Below are 25648 nucleotides of genomic sequence, written 5' to 3'. Positions count from 1 at the left end.
ATCGATTGTAAGTTTACTGTAACAAAAAGGTATTTTAAAAAAGAAGTGTAATTGTAAAAGTTTAATGGCTTACAGTGCCCATGTAATAGTATTTATAAATACTGAGCTTTAAATCATTCAACTTTACAATCACTTTAAATGCTCACATCTTTATGTATAAATAGCTAAAATACTTAACCGTGCAGCAATATTTTTATACGTTGTTTTGTGCAGAGGCGTAACTAGAAACCACAGGGCCCAGGTGCAAGAATCTAAGAAGGGCCAAACCAACCCCCCCCCCAAAAAAAGGTCATTTTAATACATATTGTTTTGTTTTTTCCATTTAACACAGAAAATAAAAATGTGAATCAGATTACGTCTGCAAAAGGAGGTACCCTATACCCAAAGTCTGTGAGATGGTCTGAGCCTCTATTACTGTATATAGTGACACTGTTTAACCCATCAGTACTGTATATAGTGAGTCAGTGACACAGTCAGTAATCTGCCGGTGAGATGGCTGGCCTGACCCTACCCAACCCAGTACTTTATAAAGTGACCACAGTAGTCTGTGACATAGTCCAGCCCCCCCATACTGTATATAGTGGTACTGTATAGACTGACACTGTTTACCCCCCCCCCCTCCTTCCATGCTGTAGTAACAAGGTCTGTAATTTGCTGGTTCCAATAACATACACATACATGCATAAATACACACGCAATCACATACACACACACACACATACATGCATAAATACACACGCAATCGCATACATACATACATACACACACACACACATACATGTATAAATACACACGCAATCACATACACACACACACACATACATGCATAAATAAATACACACGCAATCACATACACACACACACAAACACACATACACACACACACACACACACATACATGCATAAATACACACGCAATCACATACACACACACAGATACATGCATAAATACACACGCAATCACATACACACACACACACACACATACACACACACACATACATGCATAAATACACACGCAATCACATACACACACACACACACACATACACACACACACATACATGCATAAATACACACGCAATCACATACACACACACACATACACACACACACACATACATGCATAAATACACACGCAATCACATACACACACACACACACATACACACACACACATACATGCATAAATACACACGCAATCACATACTTACATACACACACACACATACATACATGCATAAATACACACGCAATCACATACACACACACACACACACACACACATACATGCATAAATAAATACACACGCAATCACATAAATACACACACACACACATACATACACACACACACACACATACATACATAAATACACACACACACACACACACCATGCACACACACATAAACACCAATGGGTAAAACAGAAACACTAACCCCTGTAGTCAGAGATACTAGTGAGGCATCATGTCACACTCACATGATATCAGTGCAGGTAGTGGCAGGTCAACATTTAAAAAAAAAAAAATTTTAAGCTGGGCCCCCACCCTCAGGGGCCAAGTCGCAGTACGACCTCTGCACCCCCTGTAGTTTCGTCCTTGGTTTTGTGGGTAATAATTAATTTAACAATTTATTTTTGGTGTTTTAATATAATTTAATAAAGAATTTTAAAAGTAATAGAATTTTTTTTTTTTTTAATGAAATAGGCAATATAGCTGTTTATAACAAAACTACCAGGCAACGTAATTTGATTAGTATTTACTAGCAAAGGTTTCTTTATGCTACATTAAATCACCCAAAATAGACATACAAGGTTTATTTGTTATCGGGGAGCACCAAAACATTTGATAACTTTAACTAAATTAATTGTTTAGGGACAGATTACGTGTGGAGCACAAATGTTTGCATGCAAGCGATATCGTGTTTCTGCGTTCGTTTGCGCACATGTTAAATTGCACTTGTAAAACAAATTGAAAGTATATGCAAACGCTTGAGCACAACTCAAGTTAACGCTTGTCAGGTTAGCGCTTACTCTGAGCTGTGGTTAACTGTTTTGCAAAACAAAAAAGTCAAATAAAAAATGCATTGCAAAGTACACATAGGGACCAATTTATCATATGTCGGGCATACGCTGTCGGCATTTAACATTGCACAAGCATATCTAGTGAAATGCTGCCCCCTGCACATTTGCAGCCACTAGCAGGGGGTGCCAATCATCCCTATTGTATCTAAAAGGTGGCGGAGAAGCTAAGGATCTTCTTAACTTCTGTTTCCAATGAGCCGGAAACTACGGGGTAGATAGCAGCATCTGCTGCTTATTAAATCTACCCCTTACACTCATAATAACAACATCTAATAAAAAAATAGCACAAAAGTTATAAGGGCTCAAAGATGTGAGGTCTAAGGTGTTAGAATTAAAAAAAGGAGATCTCTTAATGTCGGGTTAGAGCCCTTGAAAACGTGAGTTCGGGTTCGCACTCAAGTAGGGTGTAAAGTTTTTTCCACTTTTTTGCTCCATTGACTTGGATAGGGAATTGAGCTTACAAAAACTCAGCTTAGGAGCATCAATGCACTAGTGGGAGGTAGCTGGTGATCTGTGGCTACACACATATGCCTCTTTTCATTGACCAACCAGATGTGTTCAGCTAGGTTTGAGTAGTGCACTCTTGCTCTAGAGATGACTTTGCAAGGGTTATGCACAGTTATATGCAAGCAAAAGTACACTTGTAAAGGGCAAAAACGCATCACAGTGACAGAGCAAACTCCAAGTGTAACGCACCGCAATCAACCGCAAACAGTCCACTTGCAGAACCCCGAGATAGGTAGATTTGATAGATAGATACATAGCTCAATCGATGCAATATACATACGATCGATACACTGTACATAGCTCATGTAAATAGCTAAATGTAATTAGATTACACTAGCAAAATTATTATTTTTTTTTTTTTTAAATTTAAAATAATTTTATAAACGGATATTAACACTGGTGGCTGCTGGCTGGCACAGAGCAATGAACCAGAGTATATGCTGTGTGACACAGGCCTGATAGAAAATAAAAAAAAATTACACTAGCAAAATAATTAAAATTTTTGGTTAGTTAAATTTAAACTAATGTTGTTAGGGAGATATCAGTGGTGGCAGAAGTCACAGCATATGCTGTGAGCCTTAAACACACAGCTGAAAGCCAGGCAAATGCTAATAAAAAAAAAAACAAAAAAAAAAAACCGGCACGAAATATAGTCCTAAAAAGGGCTTTTTGGGGTGCTGTCCTTGCAGCAGAGATGAGTGGAGTCCTTCTGGACTGTAGTGGACACTAAATACACTAGCCTAGCTATGTATTTCCCTATAATGTCAGGAGCACAAACACAACACGTCCTCTCACTAAGAAAGCAAGGTCATTATGAGTCTAAAATGGCGACTTCCGAGTAGCTGGGAGGGTCTGTGAGGGAGTGTCTGATGTTGATTGGCTCTAATGTGTCAGACGGCTGTGACATACAGGGTCAAAGTTTCCTCAATGCTGACACATAGGGGGCGGATCGAACATCGCCATGTGTTCGTCCGCAGCAGCGAACGCGAACAAGCTATGTTCGCTGGGAACCGTTCGCGGACGAACAGTTCGGGACATCACTATATGCTAAATACTAAATGAGATCTGGGCTGAGGATCGATTGTAAGTTTACTGTAACAAAAAGGTATTTTAAAAAAGAAGTGTAATTGTAAAAGTTTAATGGCTTAAAGTGCCCATGTAATAGTATTTATAAATACTGAGCTTTAAATCATTCAACTTTACAATCACTATAAATGCTCACATCTTTATGTATAAATAGCTAAAATACTTAACCGTGCAGCAATATTTTTATACGTTGTTTTGTGCAGAGGCGTAACTAGAAACCACAGGGCCCAGGTGCAAGAATCTAAGAAGGGCCAAACCAACCCCCCCCCCCCAAAAAAAGGTAATTTTAATACATATTGTTTTGTTTTTTCCATTTAACACAGAAAATAAAAATGTGAATCAGATTACGTCTGCAAAAGGAGGTACCCTATACCCAAAGCCTGTGAGATGGTCTGAGCCTCTATTACTGTATATAGTGACACTGTTTAACCCACCAGTACTGTATATAGTGAGTCAGTGACACAGTCAGTAATCTGCCGGTGAGATGGCTGGCCTGACCCTACCCAACCCAGTACTTTATAAAGTGACCACAGTAGTCTGTGACATAGTCCAGCCCCCCCATACTGTATATAGTGGTACTGTATAGACTGACACTGTTTACCCCCCCCCCCCCTCCTTCCATGCTGTAGTAACAAGGTCTGTAATTTGCTGGTTCCACAAACATTCACATACATGCATAAATACACACGCAATCACATACATACATACATACACACACACACACATACATACATGCTTAAATACACACGCAATCACATACACACACACACACACACATACATGCATAAATACACACGCAATCACATACATACACACACACACACACATACATGCATAAATACACACGCAATCACATACACACATACACACACACACACATACATGCATAAATACACACGCAATCACATACACACATACACACACACACAACCATACATGCATAAATACACACGCAATCACATACACACATACACACACACACACACATACATGCATAAATACACACACAATCACATAAATACACACACACACATAAACACCAATGGGTAAAACAGAAACACTAACCCCTGTAGTCAGAGATACTAGTGAGGCATCATGTCACACTCACATGATATCAGTGCAGGTAGTGGCAGGTCAACATTTAAAAAAAAAAAAATTTTAAGCTGGGCCCCCACCCTCAGGGGCCAAGTCGCAGTACGACCTCTGCACCCCCTGTAGTTTCGTCCCTGGTTTTGTGGGTAATAATTAATTTAATAATTTATTTTTTGTTTTAATATAATTTAATAAAGAATTTTAAAAGTAATAGAATTTTTTTTTTTAATGAAATAGGCAATATAGCTGTTTATAACAAAACTACCAGGCAACGTAATTTGATTAGTATTTACTAGCAAAGGTTTCTTTATGCTACATTAAATCACCCAAAATAGACATACAAGGTTTATTTGTTATCGGTGAGCACCAAAACATTTGATAACTTTAACTAAATTAATTGATTAGGGACAGATTACGTGTGGAGCACAAATGTTTGCATGCAAGCAATATCGTGTTTCTGCGTTCGTTTGCGCACATGTTAAATTGCACTTGTAAAACAAATTGAAAGTATATGCAAACGCTTGAGCACAACTCAAGTTAACGCTTGTCAGGTTAGCGCTTACTCTGAGCTGTGGTTAACTGTTTTGCAAAACAAAAAAGTCAAATAAAAAATGCATTGCAAAGTACACATAGGGACCAATTTATCATATGTCGGGCATACGCTGTCGGCATTTAACATTGCACAAGCATATCTAGTGAAATGCTGCCCCCTGCACATTTGCAGCCACTAGCAGGGGGTGCCAATCATCCCTATTGTATCTAAAAGGTGGCGGAGAAGCTAAGGATCTTCTTAACTTCTGTTTCCAATGAGCCGGAAACTACGGGGTAGATAGCAGCATCTGCTGCTTATTAAATCTACCCCTTACACTCATAATAACAACATCTAATAAAAAAATAGCACAAAAGTTATAAGGGCTCAAAGATGTGAGGTCTAAGGTGTTAGAATTAAAAAAAGGAGATCTCTTAATGTCGGGTTAGAGCCCTTGAAAACGTGAGTTCGGGTTCGCACTCAAGTAGGGTGTAAAGTTTTTTCCACTTTTTTGCTCCATTGACTTGGATGGGGAATATGTTATTGTGTTCACAATATTCTAATTGAGCTAGAAGTAAGCTATTTGCTTGTGCGTTGGCTTAGCGTGAGCGCAATATCTTTTTACTTTCAACTTGTAATACGAGTGTAACCTGATGCGCACAAATAGTTTACTTCTAGCACAATTAGTGCTCTAGCAAAATTGCTAAATAGCGCTCCGCTTGTAATCTGGACCTAAATTCCTTTCAAAATCAAATTTCTGATGACAAAAAAAATGTATCTGTGCTCATTTTATGTGACATTAATAAAATTATATTATTGATTATTAAACTTTTGATTTAATATATATCATACAGGTTAGTATATTTTTCATTTGTTTTATGTTTTTCAGTGTCAGTAGAATATTGACCTATTTTTTACGTTAGCATTATAGGAGCAGAGATTTGTGTACAACGCTCTGTGGAGGTCTGTGATGTGGAAATTCTTTTTTCACTTTTTATGAGTACAAATAACTGCTGGATCAATTATTCATAAAATACCAATGTATTGTGCTGCCCAGGGCAGAATGTGAATGACAAGAATAAATATTGCATTAACCAACACGTTTTTCTTTACTCTTTCTGACATTCGCAGTATTTCTCTTTTGTCCGTCTGCCTTTTGTCTCACACATGTGGGGGGTTTTCTACACTCTTTTCCACTTTTATCTAAATCTGTTTTTACCTTTTTAATTATTCTTACACAAAACGATTAAATCATGGCATATTGTTTGATTAATGTACTCATTTCATGTGTTTAAAGGAAAAAAAATTACATAACAATTTCACATTGTTCTTATTTTGTTTTTTTTTTCTATTTATTTGTTACCCACTTTCTTCCTGGAACAATTCAGGGTCTTTTTACGTAGGCCTAGATTCAATGGAGTTTTTTTTGTTTTGTTCCAGCTGATAGTGTTTGTGGAGCAAACTTTCCACAGTCCTTAAAGGGACAGTCTACTCCAGAATCGCTATTGTTTAAAAAGATAGACAATCCCTTTATTACCCATTTCACAGTTTTGCATAACCAACACTGTTGTATTAATACACTTTTAACCTCTGTAATTACCGTGTATCTAAACCTCTGCAGACTGCCCCTTATCTCAGTTCTTTTGACAGACTTGCATTTTAACCTGACTTTGAAATAACTCCATGCGAGTGAGCACAATGATATCTATATAGCACACATGAGCTAGCAGTGTGTAACTGTCAAAAACTAACTTCTTCCCTCCATTCCTGCACTTTATTGGTGCCAAAAAACATGAACAGAACAATTTTGTCAAGCAATCATTTGATTTCCGTCAGTTTCACCCAATAATGTATTCGGCTGTTCAGCAAACAACTCAGCAAATCACTCAGCTTGAATGCGCATTTCTACTGGGTTTTTTTTAGTCTTTTTTTATGTATTTTTGCTTCTTGAATCAGTTTTATTGGGTGCGATTAATAAATGTTTGTGAGGTCTCGGTGTAAAAGAAAAGAATTAGTTGCGCATTGCTTCACCTACCCAAGCCTTTCATTAGCGGCTGCTATTGACCTCTATAGTTGTGTGTGGTTCCCAATGAGACAACGAATCATCACTGCTGTAACACTTAGGTAATGTGCTTGTTAAAGGGACACAAAACCCAAGCCTTTCATTAGTGGCTGCTATTGACCTCTATAGTTGTGTGTGGTTCCCAATGAGACAACGAATCATCACTGCTGTAACACTTAGGTAATGTGCTTGTTAAAGGGACACAAAACCCAAGCCTTTCATTAGCGGCTGCTATTGACCTCTATAGCTGTGTGTGGTTCCCAATGAGACAACGAATCATCACTGCTGTAACACTTAGGTAATGTGCTTGTTAAAGGGACACAAAACCCAAGCCTTTCATTAGCGGCTGCTATTGACCTCTATAGTTGTGTGTGGTTCCCAATGAGACAACGAATCATCACTGCTGTAACACTTAGGTAATGTGCTTGTTAAAGGGACACAAAACCCAAGCCTTTCATTAGCGGCTGCTATTGACCTCTATAGTTGTGTGTGGTTCCCAATGAGACAACGAATCATCACTGCTGTAACACTTAGGTAATGTGCTTGTTAAAGGGACACAAAACCCAAGCCTTTCATTAGTGGCTGCTATTGACCTCTATAGTTGTGTGTGGTTCCCAATGAGACAACGAATCATCACTGCTGTAACACTTAGGTAATGTGCTTGTTAAAGGGACACAAAACCCAAGCCTTTCATTAGTGGCTGCTATTGACCTCTATAGTTGTGTGTGGTTCCCAATGAGACAACGAATCATCACTGCTGTAACACTTAGGTAATGTGCTTGTTAAAGGGACACAAAACCCAAGCCTTTCATTAGTGGCTGCTATTGACCTCTATAGTTGTGTGTGGTTCCCAATGAGACAACGAATCATCACTGCTGTAACACTTAGGTAATGTGCTTGTTAAAGGGATATGAAACCCAAACATTTCCTTTTGTGACTCAGACAGAACAGACAATTTAAACAAAGTTTCCAATGTACTTTTAGGGGCCTTTCTATCAAGCTCCGAACTTGACTATCGTATCTTCAGATTCGCCAGAAACACAAGTTATGGAGCAGCGGTCACAAAGACCGTGCTCCATAACCCTGTCCGCCTGCTCTGATGAGGTGGACAGGAATCGCCGGAATTCAACCCGATTGAGTACGATCGGGTTGATTGACACCTCCCTGCCTGCGGCCCATTGGCCGCGAGTCTGCAGGGGGGCAGCGAGGTCTTGCGAACCTGATCCGCACAGGTCTGCAAGACATTTGTTAAATTGGCCTCCTATTATCAAATTTGCTTAGTTCCCATGATATTCTGTGTTGAAGAGATACCTAGGTCTGGAGCACAACAAGGCAGGAAATAGCGCTGCCATATAGTGCTCTTGCAAATAAAAAAGATTCTTGCAAAACTGCTGCCATATAGTGCTCCGGAAATGGGCCGGCTCCTAAGCATACCTCACTGCTTTTCAACAAAATATAAAAGAGAACAAAGACAATTTGTTAATAGAAGTAATTTAGGATGTTGTTTTAAATAGAATGCTCTATCTGAGTGATTAGTTTTTGTAATTGTAAAATATTCCTATCTTTATTCTGTTATGATAAAGCACTCTTGCTGAATAGACGGAGTGAGTCTCCTGGGGTTGGCTGTGGGCGTTCTGAGGAGGTCCAGAGGCATGGGGGACGATTTATTAACGCTCGAGTGGTCATGATTTGCTATAGTGAATCTTGTCCACTCGACATCGCTAAATGCAAACAGCATTTATCATTGCACAAGCATTTCTTGTGCAATGCCGCCCCCTACTCACTGGTGACCAATCGGCCGCTAGCAGGGCTGCCAATCATCCCAAAAGTTACGACCGCTGCTTCTTAACTTCTGTTTTAGGCGAGCCTGAAATTATCGGCCTCCGAAGCAGCATGCACTGTTTAGTAAATGGTTTGCTTGAGCATGCGCTGTTTATTAAATAGTTTGCTTGAGCATGCACTGTTTATTAATTGGTTTGCTTGAGCATGCGCTGTTTATTAAATAGTTTGCTTGAGCATGCACTGTTTATTAAATGGTTTGCTTGAGCATGCGCTGTTTATTAAATAGTTTGCTTGAGCATGCACTGTTTATTAAATGGTTTGCTTGAGCATGCACTGTTTATTAAATGGTTTGCTTGAGCATGCACTGTTTATTAAATGGTTTGCTTGAGCTTGCACTGTTTATTAAATGGTTTGCTTGAGCATGCGCTGTTTATTAAATAGTTTGCTTGAGCATGCACTGTTTATTAAATGGTTTGCTTGAGCATGCGCTGTTTATTAAATGGTTTGCTTGAGCATGCGCTGTTTATTAAATGGTTTGCTTGAGCTTGCACTGTTTATTAAATGGTTTGCTTGAGCTTGTACTGTTTATTAAATGGTTTTCTTGAGCTTGCACTGTTTATTAAATGGTTTGCTTGAGCATGCGCTGTTTATTAAATAGTTTGCTTGAGCATGCACTGTTTATTAAATGGTTTGCTTGAGCATGCGCTGTTTATTAAATGGTTTGCTTGAGCTTGCACTGTTTATTAAATGGTTTGCTTGAGCTTGTACTGTTTATTAAATGGTTTGCTTGAGCTTGTACTGTTTATTAAATGGTTTGCTTGAGCTTGTACTGTTTATTAAATGGTTTGCTTGAGCTTGCACTGTTTATTAAATGGTTTGCTTGAGCTTGTACTGTTTATTAAATGGTTTGCTTGAGCTTGTACTGTTTATTAAATGGTTTGCTTGAGCTTGCACTGTTTATTAAATGGTTTGCTTGAGCATGCGCTGTTTATTAAATGGTTTGCTTGAGCTTGTCTCGTTTTTCTTTTGCATATGTTATTCTTGACTGTTTTATTTCAATTGAATGAATTTGTTTAACGTTTTGAAGGTGTTTTTGTAGTGTCCTTCACACATTGCAACTCAAGCTAAGATATAATGGAGTTTTACTCACATCTCACTGAAGTGACGAGGGTGGGGTACAGATGTCTATGAAATGAACAGGTTTGGTTGTCGATATTGCAGTGAGTTTTTTCTATGAGATATTAGTTTCACAAAAGGTTTTATTGAATCAAGGTCATCTCATAACCCGTTCCCTACTAACAGAATTTAGCCGTGCTTTAAAATGATATTTTACTAATAACAGTTGTAATTAATAATAATAACACTGTTTGAATATAGCATCTGGCAGATACTGAGAGGATTATTATGTCAGAATCTCTGTGTTTGAGCAGGATGCAAATAAAAAAATAATAATTCAACGCACAAAGTTGTTTGTGTATTTGTAATTGTATTTAGATTGTTATCAATGGGCTAGAAAGTGAGAAGGTCTTTGAGAATGAAGCTCTTAATTAAATAAACTAACATTACTTGAGTAAGGTTTAGAAATGAATAAAATGAGTTTTATTTACTTTATATTTTCTTATTTTAGGGTATGGTGGACTACAAATATCTTTTACGATGCATAATTAAGCATTTTGTATTTGCTGTCCCTTTAAATCTACTTTTTTACTATTTAATGACACAGTGGCATTTACAAGGAACTGTCATCTTGTTTACAAACTTTAATGAATCCAACCCATTATCTGTCCCTATTTCACAACATTCTCATAATTATGCCAGTGATCACAATCTTGCATTTCATTAAGAAATATGATGCTAATCCAAAATGTCAGAAATATCCCTTGTGAGATATAGAACTTTCAATCTAAAGCGTTGTCACACTTCTTTAGATCTCTTGTTTTACAGAGAGCTTAGAGGATTTATTGTACTGTTTTTTGTTCTTTTGTTTCTCATGATGCTGATCTCTCTCTATGATTTCTTCTCTTCCAGCCGCAGCTGTGCAATGCCCAGAGTTCAGCCACTACTCAATCTGTACCAACAGCTGCCCAGCCACATGTTCTGACCTCACTGCTCCATTCTCCTGCAGCAGCCCATGCACTGAGGGATGTGAATGTGACGAAGGTCATGTACTTAGTGCAGATACTTGTGTACCCCTGAGTAAGTGTGGCTGTGAAATGGATGGCAAATACTATGTGGTTGGAGATACTTTCTGGTCTACTCCTGACTGCACTCTAGAGTGCTGGTGTGAAGATGGAGGAGATATCTCATGCTTCAACACCACTTGCCGAGATGGGGAGATATGCTCAGTGGAGAACGGGTACATGGGCTGCTATCCCAGAAGGGAAAGTGTGTGTTTGGTTAGTCAGAACCAAGTAGTGAACACCTTTGACTCAGTGACTTTCCCTTACCCCATGGACTATTCTTACACTTTGCTAAAAACTTGTACAGACAGAGGTGAACCTATTGTGGTTGACATCAGCAAGAAGAAACCAGACTCAGGCCCTTATTGGCTAAGACCTGTGAGGATCCAGGTAGCCAAGCAAGAGATTAGGATCGGTGGCGGCAGCAATTCTGAAATCAAGGTAATGGGTGTTTTAATGTATATTCCATATAGGAAAGCAAAAAAGAATATTTAATGGAGAAAATACACACACATGGTGAACTAGGAAGGAAAGAAAACATTGATAACTCTAGAGATGTGCTGGGGGTGCTCTGTAACCCCATGCAGGGGTTTTAGTACCTCCAAACATGAAATGTGCCAGCTGCTCTTTAGCGAAAAACATTTATTCTAAACAAAGTTCAACAGTGAAAGCACAGTAAACAGGCAAACACACCTAACATTGGACATTGGACTTCGCTTATATCCAAACCTCACAATGAAATCTTAGCTTAACTCCCACAATCTAATGGAATTTTTAGGAAAATATGATTCACTAATTTAGGCCTAAATAATCTTATGTAATTGCCAGAAATATTAACCAATTCAATATATAGCTTATTTAACAACTCGCCTATGTCCAAACCTCACAATGGAATCATAGCTTAACTCCCACAAAAATTATAACTATAAATTACACCTTTAATTACAGCTTCAATTAAACTATTGCTATAGAGACTACCTTTGCTAAAAACTTCTAACTATAAAAACATTAAACTGTGATACTTTACCAGATACCAATATTTGAGAGTTTCATCTTTTCCAATCAGAGTTTTTCCAAAGTCATACATGAAGGTATTCACTATTTTGCAAACAGGGTATCACAAACACAGAGGTATATTTCTGATTCCAACAGAGAGTTGTTCAATGTAAGGCCCCCAAACCAAAGTGTGTTTTTATGTGTCTTCCTTTCTTTGTATAGTGTTTTGTCTGTGACAAACTCCACCTTTATTTCTAATTCATTCCAGGAAATTATCTGGGTACGCCCTTAGCTCTCATTGGCTACTGGAATTTTACAGGTATTTTTAGTCCCCTGACAACTAAAATACTCTTTGGCTGTATTACCTCATATCGAACACCGGGGGGGGGCAACAGAGATTGGAACGTAGTTCCATTTGTAAAATACTTTAATGGTATCCCAATGCAGGAATGTATTGTCCTCATATATATATTTTCATTCATGTATATTCAATATACTTAATATTTCCTAGCGTTAATAAAGCATGGTATATATCTGATTATATAATTTAACTGAGTATGTATATTTTAAGACCAAACATGGGTATAATTTTGTTATCTCATAATATATATATATATATATATATATATATATATATATATATATATATATATTGCTTGGGTGTTTCTTGATCTGCGCTGTGTACATTGCAAATGGTTATTTTGCTCTAAATAGTTCCTCCTGATATATTTCAATGGCAGCTAGTTTCTGAATATTCCACTATCATCAAATGGAATGTTAAGGAAAAAGGTATGGAGTTAAGTTTCAGAGTTCAGCGCACATAGAATGCTTCCAACATACCTCACATTTTTGAGGTTAAACAAGGTGAGAACATTTAAATCTCACGTTTAGTTTTTGATTGCCTAGTACTGACATACTGCACCATAATTTGTTTTTGTTTTTGTTTTTCTCCATTCTATGTGCGCTGAACTCTGAAACTCAACTCCATATATATATATATATATATATATATATATGTATTAATAAAAAAAAGAGAAGATCAATAATATAAACAATAGCACACTGATACAATATATCTCGATAAATGAGAGTGGGTTCCAAATAAAAATGAATCACAGTTCTTTCACATCACTTGGTATGCAGTCCCACTCTTAATGTATGTGGAAGAAATGTTTTCTGCTTACAAGATGAGACCTCAATCCTATGAGGTAAGTATTCAGCTCTATGGGGGTGAGGGAAATTCGCCTCTGTCTTCCAATGTAGGAGTTGTAACTCTGCCTTGGATCCCTTGTCCTAATCTCACTCCAATGAGTAGTGAAGGAAGGGTCAGTATTAGATGAGTGTTCCAGTTGGATCCTTGGACTGGTCTCAATTGGTCTTTGAGGCATCTATCTGTAATGTGTATTTGAGCATAGCTAGGGGGAGGTATGTGTCACCCATTTCAGGTTCATTGATAGAGAGAGCTGTATCATTATAGATGTCAAGACATTTTTGTATCTAAGAGGATATATATGAATTAACTATTAATCTGCAGATTTTACAAAGTCACTGACCTTAAGAAGATAATAAAAACAACTGTATAAGAAGGAACTATCTCTGAGGAAAAAGAAAGAAAAAAAACCTTTGCAGTAAGAATCTATCTATCTTTATATACAGTATATACACATTTGCACCAGGGCCCTTTGTTGAGTAGGTCCGCTACTGGGTAAAAGGGGTATTTAAACAAAATAAGAGCAGGAGTAGATAGTTGAAGATGAGGTTCCCCACCTGTAGCCAGTATGCACTTGATAGTTAGCTTTGTGGTCGATGTTCTGTACCTTCAAATGTATAGAGCCCATCACTGATTAAAATATAAATAATCCACTTCTCTGCACTTGTATAATGACATATACATGCAACGCTTTCAGTGGATAGAACAGCCATATAATGAGGCATGAGTACTAACAATGAACAAAATACTTATTTTGTAAACTCTTGGAAATAACCGCTTAGACAGCTTTCTAGTGGCATTTTATCTGATTGCGTACTCATAGCACTTATGCACTCAGCTCTCTTATAAGGCACATATTGATCCTAGAGTGTTAGCGCAGAATGTGCAGAATGCAATCTTTGATTACAAGTGTATAACAAATGCTTATTTCAGTCAATGTAAATTGCATTACAACATTATGTCTGAAAATGGTTCTGTGAAAATAAGATTGCAATTACCCAAGTAATCAAAGTAAGGTGATTTGCTGGCTACAGTTAAAAATACTAGAGAAAGTTGTTTTTTTTGGGGGTGGGGGGGGGGGGAGCTATTTGTAAAAGATTGCCTCTTTAACACCTTGGCTGCCAAATGGTCTAGTACCACATCGGCATACCTAACATCAAAGGGAGATCAGGCTGAAAATGAATTATGCATTGCTTTTTCCATCTTTTGCAGCATTTGGTTAATCTACATTTCTACCATTTAAGGGACATGAAATAAGCCACCAATCGCCAGCCAGCTCCCAGTAGTGCAACAAAGGATAACAAGAGAACAAAGCAAATTCGCTAACATTTGTACATTGTAAATTTGTTTGTTACATGCTCTATCTGAAACATTAAAGTTTAAATTGAACTTTACTGTCCTTTTAACATCTATAGCTGCATGAGGTGCCCAACACATTCGTTGGCTGCCGTATTCAATATTCGTTTAGTTTAAAGCAAAATTAATACTGAATACTCATTAAACATTTATATTAGTTTTCGTTAAACAAATGTAAATATTCAAAAGCTACAGGTGAAGAAGTTAGCCTACACCCTTATACTTACCTTTTGCGTGCGGGAGAGCCGCGTTTATATGCTCCCCTTCTTCACAGAGCCCCAACCACACTAATAGAAGGCTCCGACGGCGTGTCGTCTTTTAGTGCAGGTCCTTGTAGCCGCCTCGCTAAGCCTCCTGTTAGCACGGCCGAGGCTCTGTGAAGAAGGGGACCGAGTTGGCGTGGCTCTTCAACTCGAAAAAAGTAAGTATTAACCCCTTAAAGTAATTTAAAGAAAACAAATGATTGCTGACAAATTTTGTCAGTATTTTTTCGTTTTCTTTAAATTTTGTTGGTGCATTCATTTAAATATTCATTTCGTAAAAACAAAACCCTAATATTCAGCACATCAACTACTAGCAATGTAGGAAAGCAATTATCGCAATCACAACACTTAGGAAACGGTTTATGAAACTATTTGCCTGTCTGTTCTGTTTTACTATAGTAACTGGGAAGTATCTCGGCTTCTGGTCATTTCTCTCGAGTTCAAAGCAGATTAGATCGTCTCTTTTTTTATTATCTTTAACTGTTTTCAATTTTTCTTTTTTTTGCATCTGTTAGTGTGGACTGTAATACAGACACATTTTTTTTTTATTTGCTTGCTCTGAAAGCTTTTAAGGGTATTTTTATCTTGGTATTTTTTATAGTGTAACTGATTCTATGCAGTTAAAAGGATATGAAACCCAAAAGTTTTCTTTTATGATTTAAGAAAACATACAATTTTAAACAACTATCCAATTAACTTCCATTATTAAATATGCTTTGTTCTCTTAGTATCCTTTGAAGCAGCACTGCACTACTGGGAGCTAGCTGTACAAATCACAAGAACCCATCACAAGAAGCATAAATGTGAAACCTCCAATAAACAGCTAACTCTCAGTAACGCATTGCTGATCCTGAGCCTACCTAGGTATGCTTTCCAACAAAGGATACAAAGGATATGAAGCAGATTAGATAAAATAAGTAAATTAGATTTTTTTTTAATTGTATCTGCATCATGAAAAAAACAGTTTTGGGTTTCATGTCCCTTTAAGAGATAGATGCTGATCCTTTGGGTTCAACTTAAGGGACTTTGTGATTCAGATATAGCATACCATTTTAAACAGAATTTTAATTTACTTATGTTATCCAATTTGTTTTATTCTCATGTTATCCATTTTTGAAGGAATAGCAATGCATTACTGGGAGCTAGATAAACACTTTAGGTGAGGCAATGAGACGAGGCATATATATGTGCATCTCCTGAGCCTACCTAGGTATGCTTTTCAACAAAGGATACCAAGAAAATGAAGCAAGTTAGATAATAGAAGTAAATTTAAGTCTTTATTAAAATTGAATACTCCATCTGAATCATAAATGTTTCATTTTGACTTGACTGTCCCTTTAAGGGCAACAAATATGTAGCAGTCAAGAAACAGCATATGTGCGCCATTCATAACAGGCAAGCTGTTTGCTGTAGCAGGATACCAGCAGGAGTCTGTAAACGCGTGTATGCATCTGACACTGTGGGGCTTGGTTAGAAGTCTGAAAATCAGCACAATGTTCTTAAAAAAATAAGCAAAACTATACATTTTAATAAAAACACTACTAGATGGGCTATATAAATGGATCATCTACAAAACATTTATGCAAAGAAAAATCTAGTGTCCAATGTCCCTTTAAGACTATTGCATTCCATATGAAATTTATTATAAAACCAGTTTTTGTTTGGTTTTAAAGTGACTCCATTAATTAAATTACATATCAAGAGAATTCTACAGTTTAATTCCAGCCCATCAGAAAACAAATTCTAGCAGCTGATTTGCTTGATATTTTTCAAATGAGTAACCTTGAACTCTTAAAGGGTAATTTTGGCTTTTTCCAACATTATATGGTCGGTATTAACAATGATTGTTTTCCATGTTAAAGTTTTTGCAAATGACCAGTTCCCATGTAAATAAACACTATCAGTTCATGGTTTAAAAAAAATGTAGCTTAAGTCAATTTTTTAAACTATCAAACCAACTGAAATAAAATACCAGGTAGCACTTGGTTTATACCAGGGTTCAATTTCTGAAGGAGCAGGTACAAAAATAATCTGTGTAAAATGGACCTAGTCAATGAAATGTGCTGACATAAATTATAGTCATGTGCACAGGCTAAAAAACATATTGCTTTAGGCAAATCATTTGCATATGAATATAGATAGATATATAGATAGGATGACAGACAAACAGATAGAGAAATATTCGGCTAGATTACGAGTTTTGCGGTATGAGTGAAAAAGCAGCGTTAAGGCTCTTTTTCACTACCGCTGGTATTGTGAGTCTTGCAGGTTTAACCCCTAACCTATTGGCCAATCAGCCAATAGGATTGAGCTTGCATTCTATTGGCTAATTAGAACAGCCAATAGAATGCAAGATCAATCCTATTGGCTGATTGGATCAGCCAATAGGATTGAAGCTCAATTCTATTGGCTGATTGCATCCGCCAATAGGATTTTTTCACCTTTAATTACGATTGGCTGATAGAATTCTATCAGCCAATTGGAATTCAAGGGACGCCATCTTGGATGACGTCATTTAAAGGAACCTTCATTCTGCAAGAAGACTTTGATTGAAGAGGATGCTCCCCGATGGATGTCTTGAAGATGGAGCTGCTCCGCGCTGGATGGATGAAGATAGAAGATGCTGTCTGGATGAAGACTTCGACCGCTTTGATGAAGACTTCTGCCGGCTTCAATAAGGACTTCTGCCACTTCTTTGAGGATGGATGTCGGGTCTTCAAAAACTGTAAGTGGATCTTCGGGGGTTAATGTTAGGCTTTTTTAAGGGTTTATTGGGTGGGTTTTATTTTTAGATTAGGGGTTTGGGCACTTGAAAAAGAGCTACATGCCCTTTTAAGGGCAATGCCCATCCAAATGCCCTTTTCAGGGCAATGGGGAGCTTAGGTTTTTTTAGTTAGGTTTTTATTTGGGGGCTTGGTTCTGTGGGTGGTAAGTTTTACTTTTGTGGGGTTGTTTGTATTTTTTTTACAGGTAAAAGAGCTGATTTCTTTGGGGCAATGCCCCACAAAAGGCCCTTCTAAGGGCTATTGGTAGTTTAGTTTAGGCTAGGGTTTTTTTTATTTTGGGGGGGCTTTTTTATTTTGATAGGGCTAATAGATTAGGTGTAATTAGTTTAAATATCTGATCATTTCTACTTTTTTATTTTTGTGTAATTTAGTGGGTTTTTTGTTGTTGTAATTTAGTAATTAATTTATGTAATTGATTTAATTGTAGTGTAAAGTTAGGTGTTAGTGTAACTCAGGTTAGGTTTTATTTTACAGGTAAATTTGTTTTTATTTTAGCTAGGTAGCTAGTAAATAGTTAATTTTAATATTTATTTATTTGTGGCTGCCAAAAAAGAGACATACAATTTAGACATGTGACAAAGTAAAAACACCACGCCGGGTGAAAACATAATATGTCATTGAAAGCACAAAACAAAATTAAATAATGCAATATACAGAATACCAGTATAACATAATATATAAACACAACATATCTATTTTATCCATTTGGCATGGAAATATTATGCCGAAGATTATTGCATCTTTTTGGCCTTGGCAGCTCATTTTATTGATAAACATAGAGAGGAAAAAAAAAGAAAACTCATCCAAATAGAACAACAACAAAGAGAAAGGAGAAAAAAAAAAAAAAAAGAAAAGAAAGAAAAAACATAGATTGGCTCTCTAGGCTCTCTCACTCCTGCTCTCCACCCCACCCCACTGGCAGACCCCTATAACAAAGACTTGTCCACCGTAACCGCTTCCTTGCCGGGTTCTCCGACCGTTCTATTATATTACCTATAGCTTGAGACCCAATCTGCTGGGAAATCACCTAGTAATACCAGATCATAAAAAGATTCAGAGCTTAAGAATGGATATAATATTGTCTTTTGTATATCTTCTGAATATGTCTTGATTATAGGTAACCATCCCAATAAGAACCTTTTGATTTCTCTTTCATTTGCCTCTCTGAGATGGAAAGATTAAAAAATTATCTGCATCTGGATTCCTTTAATAAAAACTGAGAAGCCAGGCATCTTTTTGGTCTTCCAATTTTTTAATATTAATTGTCTAACCAGTAAAATAATTGTATTTAGAATCTTACTTTGTAATACTGCCCCTTGACTGGAACGGTCAAGATGAAAAAAGATGTCTTCCACACTGATATGAATATTTGTTTGATACAATCTATTGATCCAGAAAACAACCTTCTTCCAGAATTGACCAATCCTGGGACACTGCCAGAACATATGCAGGATATCTGCTTTCATAAAAACACATCTTGGGCAAAAGAAATCCTGACCAGTATACATTTTAGCCATTTTCAACGGCGTACAGTAGAAATTGTTAATACGTTTCATATGACCTTCTTTACAGTTTATTGGAATACGACATTTATTTAATGTTTTACAGCTGTCCCTTAATATGTCATGGTCTATATTTGGGATCAAAGATCTCCATTTTGCACTCAGTTTTTCCATTAAGGAATCGCTTTGTTTAGCGAGCATGATACTATATAGTAGCGAAATTGAGGGAGCTTTAACCCGGGAAATGACCATTATGGGCCTTACCTCTGACCATGCGGCTGTCTCACTGCCATTCCATCCCCTAGATGTTATAAAGTGATGCACTTGCAAATAGGCATATAAGTTATTACTTGATAGGTCAAACTGGGATTTTAAATTATCAAAAGATATGATTTGTCGCTCCTCTGTAAAAAATTGAAATACTAGCTTAAGATCTTTATTATACCACTTTCTGAATGTCCCCTGATTATTCCCTGGGAGGAACTCAGGATTGCCTATTAGGGGTAGATATTCTGAAAAAGAATATTCTACGCCTATTAGAGTACATAGCTTTTGCCAGGCGAGAATTATATTTTTGACCGATATTAAACTATTTATTATTATTAGGTATTTCTTTACATTGGATATGCAATAAAGCTTTTAGTGAAAAGGGAAAGACTAAAACATTCTCCATTTCTATAGTTAAAAACCAGCTTGTTTCTATAAGCCAGTCGAGCGCAATTTTACTCAAAGCTGCAAGATTATAAAACCTTATATTGGGTACGGCTAACCCAGCGGCTTCACCAGGTGTCATCAGCTTTTCTAAGGCAATACGCGGTTTCTTATTGTGCCAGATAAATTGGGAAAAACTAGAGTTCAATTTCTGTATATCTATTTTGTTTAAGATTAAAGGTAGATTCTGTAATGGGAAGAGAAGCCGGGGGAAAATAATTGTCTTGATAAGATTTACTCTAGCAGACATTGATAGCGGGAATGCTGCCCAGAGTTTCAGATCAGTATAGATTTTCTGCAATAAGGGATGAAAATTAAGGCCATACCATCTTGCAGGGTTTCTGTGGAGATAAATTCCGAGATATCTGAGAGAGTCCACCTCTTTAAACTCTGAATTGGCTATAGCATGACTTGTTTTTTGGATCCACATTATCTCACTTTTATAATAATTTACTTTATAGCCAGAGAATGAACAAAAAAATTTCAAACAATCTATCACTATAGGGATAGCCCTGGGTGTGTTATATAAACAGATTAAGATATTGTCTGCATATAATAAGGTTTTAAGGACAGTCTTACTAATAGTGATCCCTTCTACGATATCCCTTAACCTTATAGCAAGAGGTTCCAGCGCCAGATTGAAGAGCAGGGGGGACAACGGGCAACCCTGCCTTGTACCCTTTTTAAGTCTTATCCCTGGAGTTAAATTATTGTTAATCAACAAGTAAGATATTGGACATTGGTAAATATTACGAATGAACCGGACAAAGTGATTTTTAAACCCGAACTTTTCAAGAGTCTCAAATAAATATTCCCATTCTATGGAATCAAATGCTTTGACCGCATCAAGGGTTAGAAGGGCGCTGTCATGTTTAAATTGTCTACCCGGCTTTTGGCGTACATTCCATATGTAGTCTAATAGAGTTATCACTTTCCGCATGTCTTTAGATGCATTTCTTGAGGCCATAAACCCCGACTGATCTGGGTGCATAATTTCATCGAGACACAGCATTAATCTAGACGCTAAAATAGAAGACAATATTTTATAATCCGCATTAAGTACGGAAATTGGTCTATATGAGGCTGGATCCTCTGCGTCTTTATCCTTTTTAAGAATTAGAGAGATGTTAGCGGCCACAAAGTATTCTGAGGGTGGATTACTGTTCATAAAATAACTATTAAATAATTTTTCTAAAGTGGGTTTAATTTCTTCTGCCAGTATTTTATAGTATTCTACGGGTAGACAGTCTGGCCCAGTGGCTTTATTTAACTTAGCTTTTTCTATTGCTTCACCTATCTCTATCACAGATATGGGGGCATTAAGTCTCTCCAGAAGATCCTGTGAGACTCTGGGGATATCTATTTGTGACCAAAATTTTTCTTTGTTCTGTGCATGGTTGCTGCTCTTTGTGTATAATTTTTGATAGTACGAATATAATATTTTACTAATATCTGTCACTTCCGTGTATCTGTTATCATGATCTCTAATTGCTAGTATATAATTCTTCTTTTTTCTGCCTTTGACTAATTTGGCAAGGAATTTAGCTGAATAACCATAATATCCCTTAAATCGTAGATTTAATTTTATCTCTTCTTCCAAAGATTTCTGTTTAAGGAAAATATCCCTTTCCTGTCTAGCCCTGGAATATCTCTCCCAATGAACACCAGTTGGGTCCCCAACATATTTCTTGTAGCTATTTCTGACTTGTTTAACCAGTTGAATTTCTCTCATATTGTCTTTGCACTTTTTTTTTTTACACATGAAAGCCTTTATTTCTCCTCTTAAATATGCTTTAGAAGCTTCCCAGAAGATTTCACATTTTTGATAATGTGATATGTTAAAGAGTACAATAGTCTTTCCATTTCTGTTTTAACCATAGAATAAATCTGATATTTTTAAACATAAAAAGCGGAAAGACAATGATAAAATTCCCTTTTGCCTGGTTCGCTAAAGAATGAAATGACAGTGAGACAACCGTATGATCAGATATCGCTATGTCACCTATTGTGGCCTTCATTTTTTGCAATGAATGAGATTCAGCAACTAGAATCTATTCTTGAGAATGTCCTGTGCTTTTTAGATTCGCAGGTAAATGTACACTGGTCTGGATTCTGGAATCTCCAGACGTCGATTATTTTTAGCTGATAACAATTTTTTTCATAAATTTAGCTTGTTTATTATATACTGCTATATTTTTTTTGCGAGTCTATCCAACTCAGGACAAAATGAAAGATTAAAATCACCACCTATCACCAAATTGTCTGATACAAAGGGTAGCAATTTACTCTTTAGTTTTTCCTGAAAAACTTTAGAAAAAACTGTGATTAATATGCTGGTGCACGGTGCTGTGATTAATATGCTGGTGCACAGTACTGTGATTAATATGCTGGTGCACGGTGCTGTGATTAATATGCTGGTGCACGGTGCTTTGATTAATATGCTGGTGCACGGTGCTGTGATTAATATGCTGGTGCACAGTGCTGTGATTAATATGCTGGTGCACGGTGCTGTGATTAATATGCTGGTGCACAGTGCTGCTATTAATATGCTGGTGCACAGTGCTGTGATTAATATGCTGGTGCACGGTGCTGTGATTAATATGCTGGTGCATGGTGCTGTGATTAATATGCTGGTGCACGGTGCTTTGATTAATATGCTGGTGCACAGTGCTGTGATTAATATGCTGGTGCACAGTGCTGTGATTAATATGCTGGTGCACAGTGCTGTGATTAATATTCTGGTGCACAGTGCTGTGATTAATATGCTGGTGCACGGTGCTATGATTAATATGCTGGTGCATGGTGCTGTGATTAATATGCTGGTGCACGGTGCTGTGATTAATATGCTGGTGCACGGTGCTGTGATTAATATGCTGGTGCACGGTGCTGTGATTAATATGCTAATGCACGGTGCTGTGATTAATATGCTGGTTCACAGTGCTGTGATTAATATGCTGGTGCACGGTGCTGTGATTAATATGCTACTGCACGGTGCTGTGATTAATATGCTGGTGCACAGTGCTGTGATTAATATGCTGGTGCACGGTGCTGTGATTAATATGCTGGTGCACAGTGATGTGATTAATATGCTGGTGCACAGTGCTGTGATTAATATGCTGGTGCACTGTGCTGTGATTAATATGCTGGTGCACGTCGCTGTGATTAATATGCTGGTGCACAGTGCTGTGATTAATATGCTGGTGCACAGTGCTGTGATTAATATGCTGGTGCACGGTGCTGTGATTAATATGCTGGTGCACAGTGCTGTGATTAATATGCTGCTGCACGGTGCTGTGATTAATATGCTGGTGCACGGTGCTGTGATTAATATGCTGGTGCACGGTGCTGTGATTAATATGCTGGTGCACGGTGCTGTGATTAATATGCTGATGCACAGTGCTGTGAATAATATGCTGGTGCACAGTGCTGTGATTAATATGCTGGTGCACAGTGCTGTGATTAATATTCTGGTGCACAGTGCTGTGATTAATATGCTGGTACACGGTGCTGTGATTAATATGCTGGTCTACAGTGCTGTGATTAATATGCTGGTGCACCTGATCTAATAGCCCTATCAAAATATAAAGCCCCCACAAAATAAAAAAAACCCTAGCCTACAGTAAACTACCAAAGGCCCTTTAAAGGGCCTTTTGTGGGGCATTGCCCCAAAGATATCAGCTCTTTTACCTGTAAAAAAATACAAACAACCCCCAACAGTAAAACCCACCACGCAACCAACCCTCCAAAATAAAAAACCTAATTTAAAAAAAAAAACTAAGCTACCAATTGTATGGGCATTGCCCTTAAAAGGGCATTTAGCTCTTTTATTGCCCAGACCCTTAACTAAAAAAAAATCCACCCAAGAAAACCTTAAAAATACCTAACACTAACCCTCGACGATCCACTTACAGTTGTTGAAGTCCCGCTTGAACGATCTGCATCCAGCTGGCGAAGTCATCAACCATGCAGCAAGAAGTCTTCATCCAGGTGGCCTCTTCAATCTTCATCCAGCAAGCAAAGTCCTCATCCAGGCGGCCTCTTCGATCTTCATCCGCATGGATGAGGACTTCGCTGGCTGGATGAAGATAGAAGAGGCCACCTGGATGAAGACTTCTTGTTGCACGGATGAAGACTTCGCCGGCTGGATGAAGATAGAAGAGGCCACCTGGTTGAAGACTTCTTGCTGCATGGATGAGGACTTCTCCGGCTGGATGAAGATAGAAGAGGCCGTCTGGATGAAGACTTCTTGCCGCATGGATGAGGACTTCGCCGGCTGGATGAATATAGAAGAGGCTGCCTGGATGAAGACTTCTTGCCACATGGATGATGACTTCGCCGGCTGGATGAAGATCCTTCAAGCGGGACTTCAACAACTATAAGTGGATCGTCGGGGGTTAGTGTTAGGTGTTTTTAAGGGTTTTTTGGGTGTTTTTTTATTTTTAGTTTAGGTTCTAGGCAGTAAAAAAGCTAAATTCCCTTTTAATGGCAATGGGTAGCTTAGGTTTTCTTTTAGATATTTATTTTTTATTTTGTGGGTTTGGGGGGGTTTGTACAGGGAGTGCAGAATTATTAGGCAAGTTGTATTTTCGAGGATTCATTTTATTATTGAACAACAACCATGTTCTCAATGAACCCAAAAAACTCATTAATATCAAAGCTGAATAGTTTTGGAAGTAGTTTTTAGTTTGTTTTTAGTTATAGCTATTTTCGAGGGATATCTGTGTGTGCAGGTGACTATTACTATGCATAATTATTAGGCAACTTAACAAAAAACAAATATATACCCATTTCAATTATTTATTTTTACCAGTGAAACCAATATAACATCTCAACATTCACAAATATACATTTCTGACATTCAAAAACAAAACAAAAACAAATCAGTGACCAATATAGCCACCTTTCTTTGCAAGGACACTCAAAAGACTGCCATCCATGGATTCTGTCAGCGTTTTGATCTGTTCACCATCAACATTGCGTGCAGCAGCAACCACAGCCTCCCAGACACTGTTCAGAGAGGTGTACTGTTTTCCCTCCTTGTAAATCTCACATTTGATGATGGACCACAGGTTCTCAATGGGGTTCAGATCAGGTGAACAAGGAGGCCATGTCATTAGATTTTTTTCTTTTATACCCTTTCTTGCCAGCCACGCTGTGGAGTACTTGGACGTGTGTGATGGAGCATTGTCCTGCATGAAAATCATGTTTTTCTTGAAGGATGCAGACTTCTTCCTGTACCACTGCTTGAAGAAGGTGACTTCCAGAAACTGGCAGTAGGACTGGGAGTTGAGCTTGACTCCATCCTCAACCCGAAAAGGCCCCACAAGCTCATCTTTGCTGATACCAGCCCAAACCAGTACTCCACCTCCACCTTGCTGGCGTCTGAGTCGGACTGGAGCTCTCTGCCCTTTACCAATCCAGCCACGGGCCCATCCATCTGGCCCATCAAGACTCACTCTCATTTCATCAGTCCATAAAACCTTAGAAAAATCAGTCTTGA

The 25648-nt window shown here is 37.7% G+C and overlaps 1 protein-coding gene across 1 annotated transcript in view; it reads left to right on the top strand.

Moving 5' to 3' along the window:
- The window catches only part of TECTA (tectorin alpha), a 465600-nt gene that overhangs the window by 161555 nt on the left and 278397 nt on the right, over window positions 1-25648 (top strand). Inside the window, exon 8 of the mRNA XM_053691581.1 lies at window positions 11173-11765. Coding sequence (XP_053547556.1) covers window positions 11173-11765 — 593 coding nt within the window. The remainder of the gene's footprint in view (window positions 1-11172; window positions 11766-25648) is intronic.

The sequence above is a fragment of the Bombina bombina genome, chromosome 8, assembly GCF_027579735.1.
Source record: "Bombina bombina isolate aBomBom1 chromosome 8, aBomBom1.pri, whole genome shotgun sequence".
In the NCBI taxonomy this organism is placed as follows: Eukaryota; Metazoa; Chordata; class Amphibia; order Anura; family Bombinatoridae; genus Bombina; species Bombina bombina.
Note: the sequence above shows the minus strand (reverse complement) of the source record. Positions and strands in the feature narration are given on the sequence as shown.